This window comes from Ctenopharyngodon idella, chromosome 6 (assembly GCF_019924925.1).
Source record: "Ctenopharyngodon idella isolate HZGC_01 chromosome 6, HZGC01, whole genome shotgun sequence".
NCBI lineage: Eukaryota > Metazoa > Chordata > Actinopteri > Cypriniformes > Xenocyprididae > Ctenopharyngodon > Ctenopharyngodon idella.
In genome coordinates, this window is record NC_067225.1 from 18029801 (window position 1) to 18055352 (window position 25552).

Below are 25552 nucleotides of genomic sequence, written 5' to 3' on the forward strand. Positions count from 1 at the left end.
TTATTATTATTATTTGTTTGTCAGGTATTACTTCAGGACATGTTTCTTATGGATTAGTTTAAACAACAGACAGTTGGTCGGTGTACCTCAGTTGTTTACCTTTTGACATTGAGTACATATTTGTTTGGGTGGATTATGATATTTTGGAATTGTTTTTATGCTATATTCTGTTCAAGGGCCTGTTCAAAGCTGATTGTGTTATTTATTCAGTCAGAAAATGGCCAATGCAGCCTTATACCTGAATAAAAGTGTTTCTCCAGACACTTGACTGTTGCCAATATAGAATTAGTATGCCTCTACAGATTTATTCATTCCGTTTTATCATTTAGTATCGGCTACATGCGATGTTAAAGAGTGGTCAGACGACACACATATTTGAAGTCTGCCTGTTATCACTGTTCGCCGCCGTCTGTTGTATTCAGTGCTATGACTTCATGTCTGACTAACCTCTTGACTTATTCTGAGCTTCTGTCTGGAACATTTCTAATTGAAGGTTGAAAGGCAGATACAGAACATAAAAGCTGTTTTAGGCCCTGTATCTGCCCATGTGCTATTGTGTGAGAAAATGTGCAGGAAGATAGGACGAGTTGAGGCCTTGATTTGAGGGCAGTTCATTAGGCCTCTATTACAGCGGATAAGCCCAATTCCTTGGCAAGCTAATTGACTTTTTATTAATGGAGATAAGTGAACGTGTCAATTATCTGAGCAAGGGTACTTTATATTAAGTAAAGAACATCATAGTAGATAAAGCAAATAGTAATAGGGAATCATTGTAAAGGTGTCTTGTCAAAGTGAGAGTTTGTACAGGGCTAATGAGGTTTTTGACGCTGATGTTCACATTAAACTAATCTGATGGGAAATGTGGAAAAACCTGTGTGTGTGTGTGTGTGTCTGTGTGCAGCTGCATAAGGTATGAAAACTCTTTGGATTTACCTGGATTTCTGCATAAATTGGTCATAAAATTTGACCAAATCCTTTAAAAAAAAAGTCATAAAAATAAGCAAATAACATTCTTGTTTAAGACAGCATATGTTCATTAAAGACACGTGAACATGTTTGTGTGTTATTTGTTTGAGCAGACTGCAGACTAATGCATTAATAAATAATAAATATAATAATAAATTAATAATTAGATGTAGGGCTGCACGATTAATCGGACGATTAGGAAAAAAAACTTTGAAATCGCGCTTAAACGATTTGGCTTAGTGCGATTTATGAAATCGCAAAGCTGCGATTATTTTTTTTTTTATGCGTGGCTTTTCAGTGAACTATGGCTCCAAATGCTAATCCATCTGAAAGCACTGCGAGTTTGAATCGCTTATAATGTGCATTTGAAAAAGCAACACGTCAAACATCTTTCCAGACATGAGAAGCATTTATTAACATCTTGTCCAACAAAAGACAACATTTAATAACATGTTTTTACTCCAATCTCACACAACATTCCCTAGTCTGCCTTCTCTTAAAAAAATACATTTTTATCAAGCTAAAATCTACATATAGTTCCCAACGAAAGTATTGTTTATTGTCATGCTTATTAATTAAATGATTAGCTATTTCCCCACAAAAGCTGTTTAATCAGCATAGTGAAGTCTTTCATCCATTGACATCCATTCAAAAAACAGCCTCTGGTCTCCTTCCCTGCGTACCGCCAGAGGCGGAGCGTTAGCATTAGCCGTTATGCTTTTTTGGCTAAAGGTTGCAGGCTTGCCTTCCAGTGGCTTTGGCGATAGTGGCCCAAATAGCACACTTCTACGCACTTTCGGTCTTGTGGACTTACAATGGCTGCCACGTGTGCGTGTCCGTTAAGTCCAGCAGACTGTAGGGTTTCCCATTTGTCAATTTTAGGCTTCAGAAGGGTGCTCGCGAGTGCCCCCTTTGCGGCCGATATGCGCCCTCGATGCGCACTTTTGCTGAGCCCGCACTGGTGCGAGCTCCGCGGCAGACTTCTTCCCGACAGTCAAAGCGACGTTGCGTCACAAAAGTGCGGACTCGTAGGAAGGCCGTGAGTGTTTAGGGTGCCATTTGGGACAGGGCCAGTATGGGATTTTCTTGGAATGATGCGCATTCTACTTCGGCATATTTGCAGTTTCTGCGCGAGAGCGCCCTCTGGCTTTCAGATGGAGAAGCATTTACTACTGATCACAGAGCCATACAGCTCTGACAAGCTGTGCATTAAATAATCACAGCCTTTGCCAAATCGCGTGCGATAAAATTGAGATAAATCGTGCAGCCCTAATTAGATGTGATTATTGCCTTATATTTAATCAAAATCGCTTTGAGCGCTGTTGAGCGGATTTGTAAACACCTCTGATTGGCCGCGCTCAACATATATGTCTGTGATTGGCTACAGTGATCAGCACTTCAAAAACATGTTGTAAATAGACATCAATGATGCTCTTCAAGCATTTACACAGATACACACGGGAGCGTTTGAAAGCAGGCGTCTATCGTGGCCAAAAATAAATAAATAAATAAATAAATAAATAAATAAATAATTGGAAATGATACTTGTTTTGTTGGAGCTGTGGCCTAACAGTCTGTGTCCCAAACACATTAATCTGTGGTGCTCGTGTAGCTTGTCCCCTCTCTATTGTCTCTATCAAAAAGTGGCAACAAGCCAGTTTATGACTTATCTTTAATGTCCTATTTTTATCAGTGGGCATCTATTAGCAGATACCCATATCTTTATCCAGTATTATGTTCTTGTTTTCTACATGACCATGGCACCCTATGAAGTGACAAACCTCAAAATTGCCTGTTATGTACATTAGTTTAAAGTTAGTCAACTCAGCGCTCAACAGTTAAACACCTGCATGTGTAATTCACAGCGGATAGTCAGTAAAAACAGGAACTTGTTCACTCAGTTGTTCAAGAAAGCAAAACCAAACAAAAGAATGAAGGGCGTGTAAACACCTGCTTTACATAGTTTCCAGACCGTGTTGCTTTTTAGTGACAAGCTTGTGTATTTTCTTCTGTATTAAAAGAACAAAGTGTTTTTTCGATTGCAGTTTTACTAGTGTGAAATCAGTGACCTCAACATCTTATTTACTTATTCTGGGGAAGCCATTAGTTGCTCAACACTTGATGCACAACCTCAAAAATACATATACTTGCACACTCAACTTCCAGCACACACACATGTACTGTATCTAATTTCTGTACAAGTGAGTTCGCTGTGCTATAAGAAAAATAACATCTGTGCAATGCAGAGAAAAGGTCTGTCAGCTTTATTTTTTCAGACTCTGTTTTTAGCAACACTTGGGACCACCTGACAGGGTGAATGGCATTGGCAAGTGTCAGTTCGCTTCTCCCCTTCCCACTACCAATAAATAGGTTACACTGGCCACAGAAATGGCAATAAAATGTGGCATATTTTTAATTGTAAAGGAAAATTGTCAAATGAAATCTTACACATTTGTCTCTCCACCTAATATGTACTATAATAAATTAATTTTTTTCCATTTGGGTTAGCCAGTCTACAACTTTTCTGTAACCCTCACAGGTTCCTCTTTAACTTTTTTGGCTGAAATGTTCTGCTGTGCAAAGTGTGTTCTAACTAAATCTATCAAAAACATATTATAAGTAAAACATAAGACTCTCAAAGTCCTAGACACCCATAATGTAGAACTTTACGGTGGCTGTGGGCTGCAGTGATCAGCACATGCCGCGGAGCCTGACATTTACCTGTGACCCGCTGTGTCTGCTGTTCTTTACATCATTACATTTCACCACATGTGTACAATTCACATGTGTACAAGTGGCACTTCACTCAAAAATGAAAATTCTGTTACATGTTTAACACAAAAGATGATATTTTGAAGAATGTTGGTAACTAAAGAGCTTTGGTGACCATTGACTTTCACCAATCAGGCATAACATTATGACCCCCTTCCTAATATTGTGTTGGTCCCACTTTTGCTACCAAAACAGCCCTGACCTGTCGAGGGTCGACTCCACTAGATCCCTGAAGGTGTGCTGTGGTTTCTGGCACCATGTATGATGCGAGGTGGGGCCTCCATGGATCAGAATTGTTTGTTCAGCACATCCCACAGATGCTCGATTGGATTGAGATCTGGGGAATTTGGAGGCCAAGTCAACACCTCAAACTCGTTGTTGTGCTCCTAAAACCATTCCTGAACCATATTTGCTTTGTGGAAGGGCGCATTATCCTGCTGAAAGAGGCCACAGTCACCAGGGAACCATTTCCATGAAAGGGTATACATGGTCTGCAACAATGCTTAAGTAGGTGGTACATGTCAAAGTAACATCCACATGGATGGCAGGACCCAGGGTTTCCCAGCAGAACATTGTCCAAAGCATCACACTGCCTCCGCCAGCTTGCCTTCTTCCCATAGTGCTTCCTGGTGCCATGCGTCCCCCAGGTAAGCGACGTACACGGACCCGGCCATCCACGTGATGTAAAAGAAAACGTGATTCATCAGACCAGGCCACCTTCTTCCATTTCTCCGTGGTCCAGTTCTGATGCTCACATGCCCACTGTTGGTGCTTTCGGCGGTGGACAGGGATCAGCATGGGCACCCTGACTGGTCTGCGGCTATGCAGCCCTATACGCAACAAACTGTGATGCACTGTGTATTCAGACACCTTTTTATCAGAACTAGCTTTAACTTCTTGAGCAATTTAAGCTACAGTAGCTCGTCTGTTGGATCGAACCACACGGGCCAGCCTTCGCTTCCCACGTGCATCAATAAGCCTTGGCTGACCATGACCCTGTTCACCACTGTTCCTTCCTTGAACCACTTTTGATAGATACTGACCACTGCAGACCGGGAACATCTTACAAGAGCTGCAGTTTTGGAGATGCTCTGATCCAGTCGCCTAGCCATCACAATTTGGCCCTTGTCAAACTCGCTCAAATCCTTTCGTTTGCCAATTTTTCCTGCTTCTAAGTAGAGTTGTCAAAAGTACCGACTCCGGTACCAATCGGTACTAAAATTTTAAAATGTGACACTTTGAGCGCTGTTGACCGGATTCGTAAACACCTCTGATTGGCCATTGTGTTCACGTGCTCATTGGATATGTCTGTGATTGGCTACGATCAACGCACGGGTAACGAAGTCGGTACTTTTGACAACTCCACTTCTAACACATCAACTTTAAGGAAATAATGTTCACTTGCTGCCTAATATATCCCACCCACTAACAGGTGCCGTGATGAAGGGATAATCAGTGTTATTCGCTTCACCTGTCAGTGGTCATAATGTTATGCCTGATTGATGTGTGTGTGTGTGTATATATATATATATATATATATATATATATATAATATACACACATCAAATTTGGAGAGGGAAAAAAACTGGCATTTCTTAAATTTTTTTTTTTTTTTTTTTTTTTAAATGTTAATGTTAATGTTGAATGAAAGGAGCTGAACTTAAGCAGTCTTTAGGAGCCCTACTCTGGTTTAGTAAGTTGTAATGCTTTGCATTATCTTTTGTACAAGACCCAATCATGATAATCTGGTCTTTGAAAAGTCAAACACACTGCAAAACAAACTTTTGTGTCAAAAATAACTGTTTATGTTTTCCGGAAAACATATGTTTATTACAAATGGAAAACATTGTTTAGTAGAGAGGGTACTTGTGAATAAGCACATAAGATGATAAAAGAATTTGGGTAATGCTCTCTGAGCTGTGTTGTGCAAGTATTATCATATCAGTGAATAATGTATGCTGTTGAAGGGTCCAAGAAAACATCTGGGTTAAAATAGTAGTTTCTTAATGAAATATGGAAGGTTTGTGTTTGTGCGTTTTCTTTTTTTTTTTTTTTTTTCGCTCAGTATTAATGTGTCAAATGTTTTCACTAAAGTTAAATATGAGTACTTCATATTAAAATCACATAGAGCTTTAGGTTAGATTGCAGTAGGCCTGTAATCCAAAAACTCATTTTGAGAAGTGTAATCCAGACACATGACTGCCATTTTATCTCTCGTAACTTCATTGTCTCTTTTGATTTAAGAGGATTAAACTACCAAATATTTGGGTGGCCACTTGGAAACTTTACATATACAATTTGCATGATAAACAATTTGGCATAAAAGCTATCAAAATTTTTAGGGTATTATCGGACTGTTTTGAATGTGCATCTTAGCTCGTTGACATTGTCCTAAATATTTGAACAACAATTACCTGAATGAAAAAAAAGTCTATTTACTTGAGAGCACATGCCATCTTACCCTAATTTGTTTTTATTGTTTTGGACTAAAGATGCACCAATATTAAAATTTCTGTCGATATGATTCTGTCACGTTACGCTGGTTAAATAGCATGACGAAGGAAAAATACTCAAATAGGTTTTATTCAAAATTCTCAAAACTAGAAAACACAAACTAGACTTCATCATATACGTTAACAAGAACCGACAAAGGATAAAAAACAGGGCTTAAATACATACAGCAATTATTAATGTAGCATGCGAACACAATCAAAAACCATGGAGACAAACTAGAGAGTAATGAGTAACCAAGGAAACTAACAATGAATGAGGCAAATGAGAACAGTGGGGAAAAAACAACTAAAACACAAAGACACTAAAGACATAGAATGAACCTTAACAATGATAAGCAGCTATGGCATGTGCATTCAGAAATGTTTTGTCTGAATATGTACTATGTATATATATATATATATATATATATATAGTCGTTCTCTGGAGTGACGAATCACGCTTCTCTGTTTGGCAATCCGATGGATGAGTCTGGGTTTGGCGGTTGCCAGGAGAGCAGTACTTGCCTGACTACATTGTGCTAAGTGTAAAGTTTGGTGGAGGGGGACTATGGTGTGGGGTTGATTTTCAGGGGTTGGGCTTGGCCCCTTAGTTCCAGTGAAAAGAACTCTTAATGCTTCGGCATGCCAAGACATTTTGGACAATTTCATGCTCCCAACTTTGTGGGAACAGTTTGGGGATAGCCCCTTCCTGTTCCAAAATGACTGCGCACCAGTGCACAAAGCAAGGTCCATAAAGACATGGATGAGCGAGTTTGGTGTGGAGGAACTTGACTGGCCTGCACAGAGTCCTGACCTCAACCCGATAGAACACCTTTGGGATGAATTAGAGCGGAGTCTGCGAGCCAGGCCTTCTCGTCCAACATCAGTGCCTGACCTCACAAATGTGCTTCTAGAAGAATAGTCAAAAATTCCCATAAACACACTCCTAAACCTTGTGGAAAGCCTTCCCAGAAGAGTTGAGGCTGTTATAGCTGCAAAGGGTGGGCCAACTCCATATTAAACCCTACAGATTAAGAATGGGATGTCATCAAAGTTCATGTGCACGTAAAGGCAGGCATCCCAAAACTTTTGGCTATATAGTGTATATACTAATATAATATTAGTGCTGTTAAAATTAGCGCGTAAACACATGCCTTTGTAAAATCGCGTTACAAAGATTTAACGCAATTAACGCAGCATCTGTTTTGATCCATTATAATTTGGCTAGCGTTACATTATATGATAATGCTCTTATTCACGCAAATGCTTTTAAACCATTCAAGCACCACAAGACAAACGAGAATGCGCAGACACACGACTCGTGCACAGAAAGACGTGCGCCAGTATCAAGTTCTCTTTCGCGCTTGAACAAACAATAACACAGAGAATTATGCCAAAATTCCCCTTTTGTCGAGTATTCTCATAAGAGCAGTCTTAAATGAGTTAAATACTGTCTTAAATGAACTTAAAGAGTTGTGAGAAAATGAGATACGTGTCAGATAAGCATCATGTTTACCAGTGGCAGGTCTTAAAGTCACAACAGCCTAATAAAGCAGTTGCTGTGATGTCTGTCTTTAATGTAAATCAAAGAACAAAGGTAACAGAGAAAATTGTAACTTTAATAAGGATTAATCTATATTTAATTTATAATTCATGCAGTGAAGACTGTAAAGTGGTTGATAACTTTATTCAATTTCTGTATATTTCCTACCTGTTAGACAGGTATAGGAAGGCCACAGGTAAATATGACATTTATTATAATAGGTTTATGTGGAGATTGTTTTAAGTTCATTTAAATTAAAAGATATAATTTTTTAAAGCCTAATAAATGTTGAAATTGATAGCTTTTAGTTATACTCTAATGTTGAATGTCTATAATTTAATGCTTAAAAAAATCATTTTCATAGAGACATCAGTACCAGTATTAGTATCAGTGATACTGGCCTCCATTCATAAAAAGATGCCATTAAACAAATATTTAAAATATACTGTCTTTATGTTGTTTCTACATTAATTTGGAGAGTAACCGTGAAATTACTATGGTAACACTTTACAATAAGGTTCATTAGTTAACATTAGTTAACTGCATTAGTTAACATGAACTAATAATGAACTGAACTTATATAGCATTTATTAATATTTGTTCATGCTAATTTCAACATTTACTAATACATTATTAAAATATAGTTAACATTATTTAATGCACTGTGAACTAACATGAACAAGCAATGAACAACTGTATTTTCATTAATGTTAACGAAGATTAGTAAATACAGTAACAAATGTATTGCTCATGGTTAGTTCATGTTAGCTAATACATTAACTAATGTTTAACTAATGAACCTTATTGTAAAGTGTTACCATTATTACAATATAAAAATATTAAAAACTCTAATGTGTTTAATCATGATTAATAATGATTACAGAAAAAATGTGCGATTAATAAGTTAATTTTTTTAATCGATTGACTGCACTAATATATATATATATATATATATAATATAGTACATCATAAATATATATATACCCCTCCCCCCCTCCAACAAATATACTCTAGGTCAGACTTCTTGCATCTATGCTTGTTATCAGAGGATAAAGGGGAGATTATAGCTGTTTACAGTAATGTTTACTTTTTATATCAATCTAAATGTGGATCTGATATAAAATTGTGGATTAGAATAAATTTAAATGAGGGACTTCACTTACTAGCAAAAGACCCCCAAGGCTCCCCCATCTCAATGGGTTGTGGGAGTCAGATATGGGCCATCAGGAGCTTTGCATTGAAGAGTTGTTTAATTTTGTCAGTTTTTCAGACATGATTTAATTAAAGTAAACAGGTGAATATCACAACATCTGAAGCTGTAAACAGATTCTAGGCAGATTTGTTCCTGCTTGGCAGGTATTTCCCTGTAAAGGGATAGTTCACCCAAAAATTTAAGTTCTGTAATTACTCAGCCTCATGCCATTTCAAACCTGTGAATCTGGTTTTCAACATTCTTAAAATATCTTCAAGATATTTAAAGAACTATCACATTAGGAATGATACCAGAAAGACTCGAAAACAAGCTGATTAAGAATAACCAAAACATTTTTATTTAGTTATACATGATAAAAGAAAGTCCTTTTGGAGCAGGTCCCTGTCCGAGCAGTCAGAAGGAGGAAGATGGAAAGCCACCAGAGCCTGCCGGTAGACAGAGCCTGCTAGGGGCGAGAGCCTATCCCCTGACTTTGACCCAGCCTGGATGCAATAAGTTGAGGGTGTCGTCTGGAAGTTTCAGTCTATGACAGGGACCTAGACTGGTGGGCATTGGTGTGGTGGTTGGAAGTAAAGTACTCTGTGAACTGATAGAAAAACATGATGAAAGAGACATTGTGATTAGATGGAAAAGGGGATGAATGAGTGACGTAATTACTACTAATTACAGGTACCTATTTTGTGAATGAGTGACGTATCTGAATGAGTCTTCCTGGCAAAACTAACACGAAGCTAGTATTTTTATAATAAATGGTTTTCCTGCTGTTGGAGCAGTTTTAACTTTAGTCATTCTTACAGGACGTGTTTGTGTGTTCAAAAACAACTAAATAGAGCACAACAAAAAATATATTAATTTCTGAAGCCTTGGCCTATTAAATGATGTACTCATTTGCCACAAATTATCTTCTTTTAGTGACTTTTCTCAGCAAATATTGATTTGCGAATAATTATGATTAATGTATAAATAATTGGATTCATTTGATTTATTAAACAGCATGTCATGTAATTAAGTAAAAAAAAAAAAAAAAAACATGCCCTAAAAAATAATACAGGCAGAAAAAGCAACAGAAATCCTCACTCCTCGCTGTAACTGTGACTTTCTTGGAAAGTTCAAGTAAACACTTGAGCGTTCTCCAAGAATCCTAATGCGACTGGTGTTGATCTCTGCTGTTTCATGCAGCTGCCTTCATCAATCACTTCATATCCCATTATACCTTTTTTGCCCTTCTCTCATCTCTCCATTGAGTGCAGAGAATTCTGAACACCACACAGGTCAAAGGTCGTTCTCCTCATGCGGGCCGCTGGGAGAAAGATTTGTGGTTGGACTTATTATAGCTCCAACAATGCTGTGAGTTCTGTCATCACATGGCCAACAACCATGGCTTGCACATAGCAGAGACCGAATAAGCTGTTATGTTTAGCTGACAAAAGAAAGTGGCAGCCGTACACATATGTCTTTTATTGTGCCACATGTATTAGAGCAGTAAATTCTGAATGATTTACTCAAGCCTTTGATGTTCGCAGGATATTGTTTACTATATATATACACCGATCAGGCATAACATTATGACCACCTTCCTAATATTGTGTTGGTGCCCCTTTTGCTGCCAAAACAACCCTGACCCATCGAGGCATGGACTCCACTAGAGCCCTGAAGGTGTGATGTGGTATCTGGCACCAAGATGTTAGCAGCAGATCCTTTAAGTCCTGTAAGATGCGAGGTGGGGCCTCCATGGATCGGACTTGTTTGTTCAGCACATCCCACAGATGCTCGATTGGATTGAGATCTGGGGGAATTGGGAGGCCAAGTCAACACTTAGGTTGTTGCTGCTTAGGTAGGTGGTACGTGTTAAAGTAACATCCACATGGATAGCAGGACCCGAGGTTTCCCAGCAGAACATTGCCCAAAGCATCACACTGCCTCCGCCGGCTTGCCTTCTTCCCATAGTGCATTCTGGTGCCATGTGTTCACCAGGTAAGCGACGCACACGCACCCAACCATCCGCATGATGTAAAAGAAAACGTGATTCATCAGACCAGGCCACCTTCTTCCATTGCTCCGTGGTCCAGTTCTGATGCTCACGTGCCCACTGTTGGCGATTTCGGCGGTGGACAGGGATCAGCATGGGCACCCTGACTGGTCTGCGGCTATGCAGCCCCATACGCAACAAAACTGCACTGTGTATTCAGACACCTTTCTGTCAGAACCAGCATTAACTTCTTGAGCAATTTGAGCTACAGTAGCTCGTCTGTTGAATCGGACCACACGGGCCAGCCTTCGCTCCCCACGTGCATCAGTGAGCCTTGGTCGCCCATGACCCTGTTGCCGGTTCACCACTGTTCCTTCCTTGGACCCCTTTTGATAGATACTGACCACTACAGACTGGGAACACCCCACAAGAGCTGCAGTTTTGGAGATGCTCTGACCCAGTCGTCTAGCCATCACAATTTGGCCCCGTCAAAATCGCTCAAATCCTTTCGCTTGCCCATTTTTCCTGCTTCTAACACATCAACTTTGAGAACAAAATGTTCTCTTACTGCCTAATATATCCCACCCACTAACAAGTGCCGTGATGAAGCGATAATCAGAGATAATCACCTCACCTCTCAGTGGTCATAATGTTATGCCTTATCATTGTATATATGGTCAGTTCCATGAAGCTCCAGTATTTTTTGCATTCCACTGACTTTCAATGTATGAACAAAATCTGTTGAAACATTCTTTAAAATATCAGCTTTTGTGTTCCGCAGGAGGGGGAAAGTCAAACAGGTTTGGAATGACATGAGAAAATGTAAATATAAAGCATGTAAACTTCTAAATGAATAAAATGAAAGTAATCTCTGTGGTGCAGCCTCCCCCACAACATTATTAAGGTCTGGGCCCTGTGAAAATTGCTTGTTTATCTTGTGTAACATGCTACAGGATTCCTTCATTTTTCTGATTGAAAGTTATCATACAGTAATCCACCCAGTCTGAACCGTGTCCTGATTATACTGCCACTCTTTCAGATTTCAAAAAGAATGAGGTTTGTGGTTATGTAGTTTCTCTTCCTCTGTTGTAAGTTTAAATATGCTGCACACAATATAACACATTGTGATACAGTGTAATCCAGTCATTGTTTAATAAACCTTATGTGAAACAAGCGCACAGGGAAACAAGCGCATAGCTTTCTTTAGAGTTTTGTGTTTGAACTTACATTTTTGCGTTAGCTCTGTATATGTCTATGGCATCGCTGTCGAAGAGTAATTAGCTGGTGAAGTGGATTTACTTATTGTAGAGTTACTTGCTGAATAACTAGACAATACATTACATAAAGTCATGTTAAGTGGAATTTAAACTAATTATGGGACAGCTGCCCTCTCTGTTCGCATTTCTATTGAGAAAGAGTTTTGTTATAGAAGAGAACATGCTATATAATGGCCGTTTCTATTCCATTGGGGTAATGTGGGAATGGAGTTCACCTGAGGGGCACTGCGGATGTGACGGGGAGCTGTTTATGTCAGCCTTAGTTCACCTCCTCGTTAATTAGAAGGTTGAAGGAACGGTCTTTGGCAGGAGCTTGAACGATCTGAAAAGTGGGGAGGACTCATTATAAACTCTTTTTAGCCTGGCTCATGAATATTAATTAGGTGACGTACTGTTCGCCCAGCAGTCTGATGTACTTAAAGATAGGAAAACGGGGTTAGCCATAGATTACCACTTACCACTTTGTTGTTCGTACAGTCCACTGCTAAAATTTGCAGAGACTTATGCTTGGTGTTAAAGTTGTCATTTTACCTGGTCACTAAAGATTTAATTTTTCTTTGCACAACAGCAATGATTATTTCCCAAAAGTTGGGGTAAATTACTTCTGACACACATTTTTCAAATCCTTATATCTTAATTTCCTTCAGCTAATCTACACTACCATTCAAAAGTTTGGGGTCTGTAAGTCTTTGATCTCTTTTGCTCATTATGGTTGCATTTATTTGATGAAAATACAGTAAAAACAGTAATATTGTGAAATATTATTTCAATTTAAAATAACTGTTTTGTATTTTAATACATTTTAAAATTTATTTACATTTACATTTACATAATTACATTTATTTACATTATTTACATTTTAAAATTTGTTATTTATTCCTGTGATGGTAAAGCTAAATTTTCAGCATCATTACTCCATTCTTCAGTGTCACATGATCCTAAAGAAATCATTCTAATATGCTAATTTGGTGCTCAAGAAACATTTCTTCTTATTATGTTTAATGTTTAATATTTGATAGTTTTTTTGTGGCAAACATGATGCATGTTTTTTTCAAGATTCTTTGATTAAAAGAAAGTTCAAAAGAACAGTATTTATTTTATATATACACTATATTTCCAAAAGTTTTGGGATGCCTACCTTTACGTGCACATGAACTTTAATGACATCCCTTTCTTAATCCGTAGGGTTTAATATGGAGTTGGCCCACTCTTTGCAGCTATAACAGCCTCAACTCTTCTGGGAAGGCTTTCCACAAGGTTTAGGAGTGTGTTTATGGGAATTTTTGACTATTCTTCTAGAAGCGCCTTTGTGAGGTCAGGCACTGATGTTGGCGAGAAAGCCTGGCTCGCAGTCTCCGCTCTAATTCATCCTAAAGGTGTTCTATCGGGATGAGGTCAGGACTCTGTGCAGGCCAGTCAAGTTCCTCCACACCAAACTCGCTCATCCATGTCTTTATGGACCTTGCTTTGTGCACTGGTGCGCAGTCATGTTGGAACAGGAAGGGGCCATCCCCAAACTGTTCCCACAAAGTTGGGAGCATGAAATTGTCCAAAATGTCTTGGTATGCTGAAGCATTAAGAGTTCCTTTCACTGGAACTAAGGGGCCAAGCCCAACCCCTGAAAAACAACCCCACACCATAATCCCCTCTCCACCAAACTTTACACTTGGCACAATGCAGTCAGGCAAGTACCGTTCTCCTGGCAACCGCCAAACCCAGACTCGTCCGGATTGCCAAACAGAGAAGCATGATTCGTCACTCCAGAGAACACGTCTCCACTGCTCTAGAGTCCAGTGGCGGCGTGCTTTACACCACTGCATCCGACGCTTTGCGTTGCACTTGGTGATGTAAGGCTTGGATGCAGCTGCTCGGCCATGGAAACCCATTCCATGAAGCTCTCTACGCACTGTTCTTGAGCTAATCTGAAGGCCACACAAAGTTTGGAGGTCTGTAGCTATTGATGTAGCTGCATGCACTGACCCCAATTTGTGATTTTACGTGGCCTACCACTTCGTGGCTGAGTTGCTGTTGTTCCCAATTGCTTCCACTTTGTTATGATACCACTGGCAGTTGACCATGGAATATTTAGTAGTGAGGAAATTTCACGAATGAACTTATTGCACAGGTGGTAACCTATCACGGTACCACGCTTGAATTCACTGAGCTCCTGAGAGCGATCTCTTCTTTTTACAAATGTTTGTAAAAGCAGTCTGCATGCCTAGGTGCTTGATTTTATACACCTGTGGCCATGGAAGTGATTGGAACACCTGAATTCAATATATATATAATATTTGTAACAGTCTTTTCTGTCCCCCCTTTGATCAATTTAATGTGTTCTTGCTGTGATCATTTTAAAATGTGTCTTTAAATTGACCCCTGATCCCAAACTTTTGTTATGTATGTATTTATTTGTCATATATTATTGGTCACTTTTTATTAGCCATTTAGTTATTTATATATTTAACTGTCCTCTTACTTTTCTGTGTGTGCCAACTAAAACTCACATCACATCTCTTTCTGTTCCAGTTTAATGCAAACTGACACACATTTTTCAAATTCCTACATCTTAATTTCCTTCAACTAATCTGTGCTTTCATTTTTCAGAATTGATTTCTGTTATGTTGATAAGCCTCGGAAAAAACATAGCTGAATTTCATATTTGCGTTTGTAATACATGCAAGTTGAAGGTTTATGAAAAATTAGGGCAAATCAAACTTCAGTTTCATTTGTGACAATCTTTTTTGGCTTCTTATGTTCTTGCTTGGCTCGACTGAGACAAAACTCTAAGCAGTGGTCTGAATTAAGCTGAGTAAAAGCTGTCATGTCTTTAGGATGCATGTCATATGTTCATTTTCCATCTTTAAAACAGGGTCAATCATCAGCCTGTCACTGGAAATGATATGTCATATTATTGAGTTCATTTCCAATTGGCATCAGACCGGGAGATTACTGTATTAAGGCATCTGTAAAGTTCGTGACATGTCCCTTAAGTACTGCTAAGAGGATGTGCATCTAATTCTTGTACAAAATTCAACTTATGTTTCAGTTAGAGACATTTACTCAGTTTCTAGGTGGTAAGTGGCTTAAAGTGCTGTTTTTACATTGTCTACTATGCTGTCTAGCCAACGATTATCATAAGGCAGGATTATCTGTCGGTGATGAAATGAATAGAAACACTTGAAAGTGTTGGAAACACTGGCAAGTCTTTCCTTCAAAACTAGAGGACTTTGAGTAGCGGTTGAGAATCTTTCCTCCAGAAACAGAGGGCGACTTTGAGAAGCTGCTGACAAACTACTTGCGGATGAATTTTATTTTCTCTTAATGTTTTTGTTCTGTTTTCTCTATTTTTTTCAACTATTTCTGTCTCTCTCCCTCTACATTTTAGCTGGTCATCAGCTAACTGACTACTGGCTGTTATGTCAGACTCCCCACATAAGTCTCTCTGTAGAAACCTGACAGGAAAGCCACAAATGAGAATCTTAACGTTCCCGTGGAAACCACAGGCATATGCTGCTTACTTTGACAAAAGGCTGTGCAGACAGCTCACATACTTAAATGTTTTATTGTTAATCCTGTCCATTCCACCCATGCAAGGTTTTCGAATAAATTTTCTTCTGTTCTTCACTGAATGTTTTTAGATTTTTGCTCGTACTTTTAGGAAAATATGTGAACTTCTTACGAATGGCTTTTTTATATTTACATACTCTGTGTCCTACAAAGTTACATTAACTATTCCTTTTTTTTTTTATTTCATAACTATTTTCAGTTTGTCTATTTCTCTGAATCTAAACATAATTCAGTCAAAGATAATTCAGTCAGTTCTCCTCTGGCCAACGACACAGTGTGATTATGATTCAGGCTGCATTACAAGTCATAAGTCAGATTGTGGATTGGAAACATTCAAAATATTTCATCCAGTTCCTTCTGCTTGAGAAAAAAAACAAAAAAAAAACAAACAAATATGATGATCCTTATGTGAGGGACCCCTTGCTGAAATTTTAAAGCATATAAAGGTATAAATACAGGTATATTAATGTACAAATACCTATTTACTTGTATATTGAGTGTGGGGAAAAAAATAGTGCATGTAAGTGTGATATACATTTTTTATGACAACATTCTGTTTCCAAAATGACATTCCAAATTGTAATGATTAGTATAATTCTGTCATTGTACTAAAGCCAAAACAAATGAATAGAATATTATCTGGAAAATATTTTATATATGATGCACAATAAAATGCCCCCTGCCCCCCATAAACTATGTCCCCCCATGCATATTTCTTTCAGTCAAATATATTTTTGTATTTGATACAAAATACATTTTTTGTGCTCTCAAAATTGCTTTGTTTTGCCTTTGCACAGCAGATTTCTTTGTAGATATATGCCAGTGGTTTTGAAATCAACATCCAAAGTCTGAAAACTAAGAGCGTTATTACAGTACAGTACCGCTAGCATATGTACCCTCCATAAACCTTGTTGTTTCGCAAGTGCACAAACATTCAAGGCCCAATACAAATTCCAAGCAAATCAGAGACCATGTATACCCAGTATAATTTGGCACCTGTTTGGGTTGTGTGTCCTTGTGTGTCCTCACATGAACCTTTAGCCCCTCTTTAACTACCATGTGACCTGCCTGCCTTAAATTACGTAGCGAATTCCCTCCACTTGGTACAAACCCCTCATTCTCATCCAGCTTACATTCCTCTTTTATTTTCAACCAATGGACTGCACTGCTCTCTACTGATACCTTCAGCGTTTTTTGGACGGATGTTTCACTTTTCATCTCAGTCTGCATACTTTCCCTGAAACCTCCATTTTGTCTGTTGCACTTTGTACAGAAGCCCCATGGTTCTGGACTGAAACATCTTTTTGGAACATGTCCACCTGCAGATTTACAAGATCCATCCCTGCATGTGAATTAAATATACACGACTACGCTATGAGGTTCCGTTTGCCTCTAAATCAAAATTATTCTCATTTACATCCCTGATAGTTTTCATTTAAGATGTTTTTTTTTTTTTTTTTTTTTTTTCCCTTCGCTTTCATTTTTCACTTGTAGTGCAGAAATTGTTCATCATGGTGCTTTGAGGTCCTTTTTATTGAAGATCACACTGCTGGGATTGTGGATATGAGGGCATCACCTCTCCATTTTACTTGTTCCATTTTGCTCCCGCACATTATTTTAATCCCCCTTTTATTTCTCTAAATTTCAAAACTCCATTTTATGTCCCTCTTGAATTCCTCTCAGATCTCCACAAACCAGCATTGTCGGCTCCTCTATGCTTCGAGAAGGACATCTCCAAAAACCTCAAACCCAGAGTGGCGTTTTCAGCCAAATGAAGCCATAAATCAGTCTGTTGTATATTATAGCTAATTAAGAGCAGGACTAAACCTCAGAGCTGCAGCGGATGCTAGAGAGAATACGGACGGATAATTACAGATAAAATAATGCATTTAGCACGTCTCCCTGCAGTAGCACATTTTGAGAACTTCTCCGCAAAGATAAACCATTGGAAATGTCACAATTGTAATTATAACACTTTATTCTTCTAGCACTCTGAAGGATTATAGATTTATGTCTTTTTTATTATTTTATTTATTTTATATTTTATTAGTTTAGTCATTTTAGTTTCTTTTAAATGCTACTTAATTCTGTTCTAAAGCATTTTAATGATAAAAAAGACTATTAATGTCAGCAAAATAAAAGGTAAATGAGTGACTTTTTTTACAGTGTGTCTTCAACCAGCACATTTTTGTTCATTTTGTTTGTGGTTTGATTTTTATAAGTATTTTGGGATAGGTCAAAGATGTTAATATAGTGGATGGACTAGATGTATGCACACTTTTTTGACACTTCCCAGATGAGTTTTATACCAGTGATACGACTAAACTGGTGATCCTCGCTGCCAAATGCACCCAGCCATTCATTTTGTTTACTGCGGTGTGTTTAAATGCCGGTGCAAAGATGCTTCTGCTTGAACTTCTGCTGTAAATCAAATTCATTGGGGAATTTGGAGTGCAGACAAAAATGTCAATGGATCTAAATATGTACCAAATAAACATGTGACGTCCTGCACGGATTACAAAAGTGACATTCCATGGAATGCTCTTCTGGGTTTATGACTGAATCTGTCAGTGTGGAGATTTTCATCTCATAAACAGTATGAGAATAGATGTTCCTTTGAAATGGTATCGTTGTCAGTTGCTACTGTGTCGGTATCAATGCCAGATGGACAGAGGTTGCATTGAATTCAAACAAGAGATTTGTATATTTCAAAATTAAGTTCCTCTTGTTCACTTTCAGCCTCAAATAACTTCTGTGCATTTAAACGAATACAAAGACACCTGTTGAATTTGCGGAATGACATGACTATAGTCATTATTATACTGCATGGATTATAATTATTATATTACAGCATAAGTTCTAGCTCTTAAACTTTTCAGGCCAAGTAGCTTTGATCAAATAAAAACCTAGACGTATCAATGTTCCCTTTTTTAAACTGGGGAACATGCAAATATTTAGTCATCTAGCGTGAAATTTGGTCACATATGTGAGTGATTTACTTACAATCTAGAATGTTGAATATGTTCCTTTTGCAGTCCAATTCAAACACTTTAATATTACATAGATTTAGGAATTTGATTTTAAAACTTCTCTCATCTGTCTAGAAGCAATTAAAACTGCTTTGCCAGTCTGATTATGTCTATAGCAGGGCACTCTTTAAGTTAGCATTCATTAAATCGAGCATCTGGATGCTTATTTTGAGGGCGAACAGAATAATATCTTGACTTCTTTGTCAATCGCCACCCTTTTCAGTGCAGAGAATAAAATTGTGTAGCAGGCCGTGTTATAAAATGAGCATTTACTGTATGCAAACACATAATACATCTGCATAAGCACATGATTGACCACTTTTTTTGGGTCACATCTGAGAAATGCACACGTAATCGTCCCGTTACAGGAAGTGTATTTCATCTCTGCTCTTATGCTCCACTGGTTTCATCTAAAGCCTGTTTTTCTTTTTTTTTTTTAAACTCAACCCTTAACAACATTCATGTTCCTGATTACCAATTATACCTCTCATGGTCTTTTCAAATAACTTTAATTACTGATTAGAATTCGGCTCTCACAAAGCCGGTACTTGAGCGTAATTGCTCAATAAAGAGTTGAGTGGAAATGTGTGGTAATAAGTAGGTGTTCCTGCTGCTTGTCTCATTAGCGAGTAAGCACTGCCTTTGCTTCCCGGTCTGCATAAATGGAGCCTCTCTCATTCATGGCACAGGGGCCCCCTGGTTTCTCCATAGTCGAACCAGCAACCGGATAACATGTCCCAAACTCGCTGACCTCACACCACAGACGACTCACTGAAAACACATATATAATGTCTGTGCTTGTTTTCATAACACTGTGTCACAAGGCAGAGACCTATTTAGCATTAGCTGTGAGCGACGTAAACCTCAAAGTTGTCAGGGACAGTTTGCCCATTATGTGATGTTACATGTTCTGCTCATGAAGTTGACCTGATGATTCATCGGAGGCCCTGCAAGTGTTAATGTTTGTTCTCATGTGTAAGAGGAAAACGGCAGGTATTAACTCTGTTCCAATACTTGAGCTGCCTTGCTATATCTGCCTACATGAACAATTGAAGAATAAACATGAACAATAAAATAAGTTTATTTATAATTAAAGTCCCCAAGAAATCAAAATGTAAGTTTTTTTTTTTAGCTTTAGGTCTTAAGGTTATGAAGCTGGTGTGTTCCAAAATTTGCATTAAGGAGACATGTGTTCAAAACTTGTAGTCTCTCACTTCTGCTACGGTTCACGGATTTTCATGACATCACTGCGGACTTCAGCTTCTCACCAGATCTTCTGTCCAATCAAATGCTCTCTAGAATCTAAAGCGTCCCGCCCCCTACATTATAAATAGACGCTGAAGCTGCGGCTGAAATCGGTCACTTGTTCACACATTTACTATTTTTTTACATGGTGAATGGCACGTAGTCTACTATATAGGGGATAGGGAACGATTAAGACAGTGTAAATATGCTTTCCATTGAGGCGAATGAAGTCTGGTTTCACGTCATTTTCATGTGAACCGCAGCGCACACAATCTGCTCTGGTCCAGAGACATGATAGCACAGAGCGGATCATATCTGCGAGTCGGCGCAGACCACAAAACGTATCGGACCCATTTGAATTTTGCACAGAATTCTATATTTTAAAGCGATATGGAGGAGATTAGGAGGAAAAATGGTTAGAGATTAGAAGGATTAGAAGGTTTTGCTGATCTGTGATATAAACGAAACGCTATTGGCTATTTTAAATAAGGGGAGGGGCTGTTCGATATGTCCCGCCCTGTCTTCCAGTTTCAGTTGAATGTCATGCTTAGAATCTCTTATGCTCACCAAGGCTGCATTTATTTGATCAAATATACAGTAAAAAATTAATATTGTAAAATATTACAATTTAATGATTACATGTATTTATTACAATTTTTTTTTATATATATATATAAAAAAAAAAAGTGATGGCAAAGCTAAATTTTCAGCAGCCATTACCCCAGTCTTCAGTGTCACATGAACCTTTAGAAATCATTCTAATATGCTGATTTGCTGCTCAATAAACATTTCTTAATATTATCAATGTTGAAAACAGTTGAGATGCTTAATAATTTTGAAGAAAAAAACATTATACATTTGTATCATGAAAGTATTTGAAATATCTGAAATATTCTGACTAGAGTTTAAAAGAACAGCTTTATTTGAAATAGAACTGTAAAAGCCTTAACTCTGACTTTTGATTATTAATTACTATAAAATATTACTATAAAAAAAACTTGTGAACTTCAAATTTTCGAACAGTAGTGTGCATTTCTCTTATCCACCATTTTTCTTTTCACCAAGCATGTTGCAATGAATTATGGATTTGACTTCTCTGTAAAATATATTGTGGGTGTGTATATATATATATATATATATATATATATATATATATGTAATTCTGCCCTATAATAGGGCTGAAGCAATATAAAATTTATATCAACCTTCGCATTGGGAAGGATGCATCTCCTAAGTACTCTAGGCAGCTCACTAGGTATTAGAACAAAGCTATTATTAGTATTATCAGGTCTCCATCATGTTTGTGAAAATGTGAAAATGACTGTTAACTGTCGTTGAGAGGTTATAGACTGCTGGCATTAAAAGAGGTCAGTCTAACTGGTCATTATTTACTTATTAATTTACTGTACGTTTTTTTTGGACCTTCACGCTTAGAATTGAAATTGAAACTGAAATTGTACAAATTCATATGGATTTGACTCCAATTTGCCAAAATGTAAAAAAAAAAAATAGTTACATATTTTCTTAAAATCGGGCTGATAATATCTGGTCTCGATGTCTGTTCTTAGCCACATTTTTTAAAGACTAACTTCCTCTTTCAGTTTGCTCTGTAGTTCAAGGCACTGTCCCACACCTCCCTCTCTTGGTCTCTTTTTGCCCCGTTCTTCCAGGCCTCCTTAATAAATCATGCCATTTTTTAAACATTTACATCTCTCGTGTTGCCCTGAATTGAGAAATCCAAACATCATTGGATGTCGGAGAGACATAAGATATTAAGGATCTTAAGATATTAATTTTGTGTCAACTTGCAACTTACAAGTGACTTTAGGATGTAAGCTAAGGCAGAGAAAAGTACAAATAGAGATCACAGGAGGAAAAGAAAGGGGGATGTAAGATACTTTTCCTTCTTTCTTTTGGTTGCAGAACTTGAGTTTTCACAGAGGTCACAAGGTTATTACATAAACAGTTCACCTAAAGTGCTCTTGTGCCTTTGGGGAATGTTTGATGCCATGTTCACAGCAATTTTATGTTGTACAGAAATTAGGCATGTGACATTTTCTGTCTACGTTCACATTTCAGGATTTTAGTCGTTTCAAGACCATAGTTAAATTAATTTGGCCAGTAGACTTGGATAAACAAAATTTCTGACATCAATTAGATCCAAATGACAGATAAAAATACTGAAAAAATAAACAAGGCTTTAAAAAAAATACATTAAAAATCTCTTCAAAGACTCATGATACAGCAGTGAACTCCTATTGCCTCCCCTAAAACGCTGTAATTTGGAAAGCTCACTTGTGGATTGGTACTTAGACGGTCAAATGATTCAGTCCAAAACTGGATGCCAAGTGCAGCCAAATCAGAATATAATTTGGCAAGCAGATTTTGATCCTGCCTGAAACATGAAGTGGAACCCAATCCCTGGATTAGCTGTGGACTTTACAACTCTGCGATTGGCTTATTGCCACACACTTGGCTGGACAAATGTCCCATCTAACTTGTTTTGAGCACAGTACTTAGATTTTCAATCTGTACAAACACCTACTTACTACAGCTTAGACCATCTTAGTTAACCAAATAGTTGCTGTTAAATGTACAGTATTAATCTATCAGTGACAATATGGTAAGTGTGTGTAAGCCTCCCTTCCTTTCAATTTCTAGACTCTCTAACACTTTTAAGTACTTACACAGGCCGACATTTTGTAGGAGGCTGTAGATATAAAAAAAATGTAGTTAATCATCATGTTATGTGAAAGTATTATATTCCCTAAAGCTTTCATCTGGCGTCCTTTGTGACGTCTAGGTGTGTCAGATTTATATCAGCTTGATCTATCAGATTTTACAAAAGTTTTCCACCCACCCCGACCTTTTGTGGATTGATTCATCTCTGAGGAAGAGAATTTATCAGTCACTTATTTATCAGTCTTGCTATTAAACTTTGTCTTGCTGTGTCTCATTTTTAATTTTTTAATTTTTTTTTACAGGGGACTATCCTCCACCTCCTCCACCTGCCATTGACACCAGCGGGCTCCCGTCCCCTTCTAGCTTCCCACCTCCTCCGGCCATGGATGAGGCCTCCCTTGGCTTTCAGGTGAGATTTGCTAAATCGGTCATCACAATACAGTACAGTATACCCAAAATGGCAAATGTTCAAAATTTCATTTTTTTGAATCTGTTTTTATTAAAAAATGATATGAAAAAAAAAAAAAAATTGAATTTCTTTTTAACAGCATTTATTATGTACTTAATTTTTAGTATTTGGAATGTCCCCCTTTTTTTTCTTTAATTACATCATGCACTCAAGCTGGCATGAACTGCACAAGCATTTGCAAAACAAGCATGATTTGTGAGTGTTCCAAATCATGTGCTTCAGTGGAAGCAAAGAAATCTGACCTTTTGTTCGAAGTTCACACAGTGGACAAATTTGCTTATTTAATTAGTGACCTGAAATGCAGAATCTTAAATATGATTTCTTTGTCTTATTTTGTGTTTCTATTATTATTTTGTTTGTTGTTGTCAAAATCCCAGAGCTTTCCAGTTTTAAATCAAATTTTCAAATCCTTGATTTTCAATGTTCTTAGATTTTTGAACCTCGATATAAATTCAGGACACAAAAAATTAGAAATTACAAACTGTTTTTTTTTGTTTTGTTTTGTTTTGTTTAAGAAACAAAAGAATGAGAATTAAGCTACATTTTTTGTTTTTTTGGTTCATGAGTAAAAAATTTATTTTACTGCAAATATTTGATTCGGGATTTGATGTGGGGGCCCTAAAAATGCCCCTTCTCAACTCACTTTGTCTTCTGTACTGCCTTAGTCCCATCCCACAGAATAATAATTAATGTAGGTAATAGTTATACTATGCAAATTAGTCTCTATATTAAGTGCAATAACTTTTCTTTAAAATGTTTGGCTTATATTTCTTGCAAATATACATCTCTTATAGAGCAACTACACTGCATTTAAAAGGGTTAGTTCACACAAAAATGAAAATAATGTCATTTATTACTCACCCTCATGCCGTTCCACACCCGTAAGACCTTCGTTAATCTTTGGAACGCAAATTAAGATATTTTTTGTTGAAATCCGATGGCTCAGTGAGGCCTGCCAGCAATGACATTTCCTCTCTCAAGATCTATTAATGTACTAAAAACATATTTAAATCAGTTCATGTGAGTACAGTGGTTCAATATTAATATTATAAAGCGACAAGAATATTTTTGGTGCGCCAAAAAAACAAAATAACGACTTATATAGTGATGGCCGATTTCAAAACACTGCTTCATGAAGCTTCGGAGCATTATGAATCAGCATTATGAATCAGCGTGTCGAATCAGCGGTTCGGAGCGCCAAAGTCACGTGATTTCAGCAGTTTGGCAATTTGACACGCGATCCGAATCATGATTCGATACGCTGATTCATAACGCTCCGAAGCTTCATGAAGCAGTGTTTTGAAATCGGCCATCACTATATAAGTCGTTATTTTGTTTTTTTGGCGCACCAAAAATATTCTCGTCGCTTTATAATATTAATATTGAACCACTGTACTCACATGAACTGATTTAAATATGTTTATAGTACATTAATGGGTCTTGAGAGAGGAAATGTCATTGCTGGCTATGCAGGCCTCACTGAGCCATTGGATTTCAACAAAAATATCTTAATTTGTGTTCTGAAGATGAACGAAGGTCTTACGGGTTTGGAACGGCATGAGGGTGAGTAATATATGACATTATTTTCATTTTTGGGTGAACTAACCCTTTAAGCCTACAGTAACACTGTGTATCAGCCCCCATTGTCATCTTTAACACACTCTGGCAGTGAAAGCCTGTCCGAATTGGTCATATGAAATGTTTATGTGTCCACACATGAAAAAATTGCACAGTAGGTAAATAATATTTAAACTTTGGATTAGAAGCTTAGACAGTGTATCATCCCCACTGTGATATTTAGCACATCCATGTAAATGACTGAGAAACAATGCTTTAAATACTTTTGGTAACAACATGTTAAGGTGAAATGGAAATCATCAATAAGCAACTGTAATATGACTGGCAAAATAATTACAGTAAACTATAATGGAATACAGTTAGGCTATACTCACACAGGCATTTTGTCCATTCAAACTGAGGAGGAATGTGCCTTTTTTTTTTTTTTTTTTTTTTTTTTTTTTGAGGCACAAAGAGTTTGGATGTAACTTCCAAAAAACAAAAACATAACTTCTTACATTTGATAATTAAGTTCCATGATTATTGTATTTACAATTAGGGGCCCAAAGTCGTCACCTTTTGGTAAATTTTGCTGCTTTGAAGCCAAAATAATAAGTGTGATGTGTTCTTATTCATAAAATGCACTTCCAAACGTAGAGATAAGGTGCAGTTTAAACTTGAGGTGCCCAAAAGTATAGTTTAATAAATTTGACAATATAAAAAATAATTGGAAGACTGAATTGATGCAGGATTTATTTTCTGGAATAGCAC

The 25552-nt window shown here is 37.5% G+C and overlaps 1 protein-coding gene across 2 annotated transcripts in view; it reads left to right on the forward strand.

The window, feature by feature from the left end:
• The window catches only part of lpp (LIM domain containing preferred translocation partner in lipoma), a 223833-nt gene that overhangs the window by 79919 nt on the left and 118362 nt on the right, over positions 1–25552 (forward strand). For both annotated transcript variants that reach the window (XM_051896418.1, XM_051896419.1), the window contains exon 4: positions 23058–23164. In XM_051896418.1, the coding sequence (XP_051752378.1) occupies positions 23058–23164 (107 nt within the window). The remainder of the gene's footprint in view (positions 1–23057; positions 23165–25552) is intronic.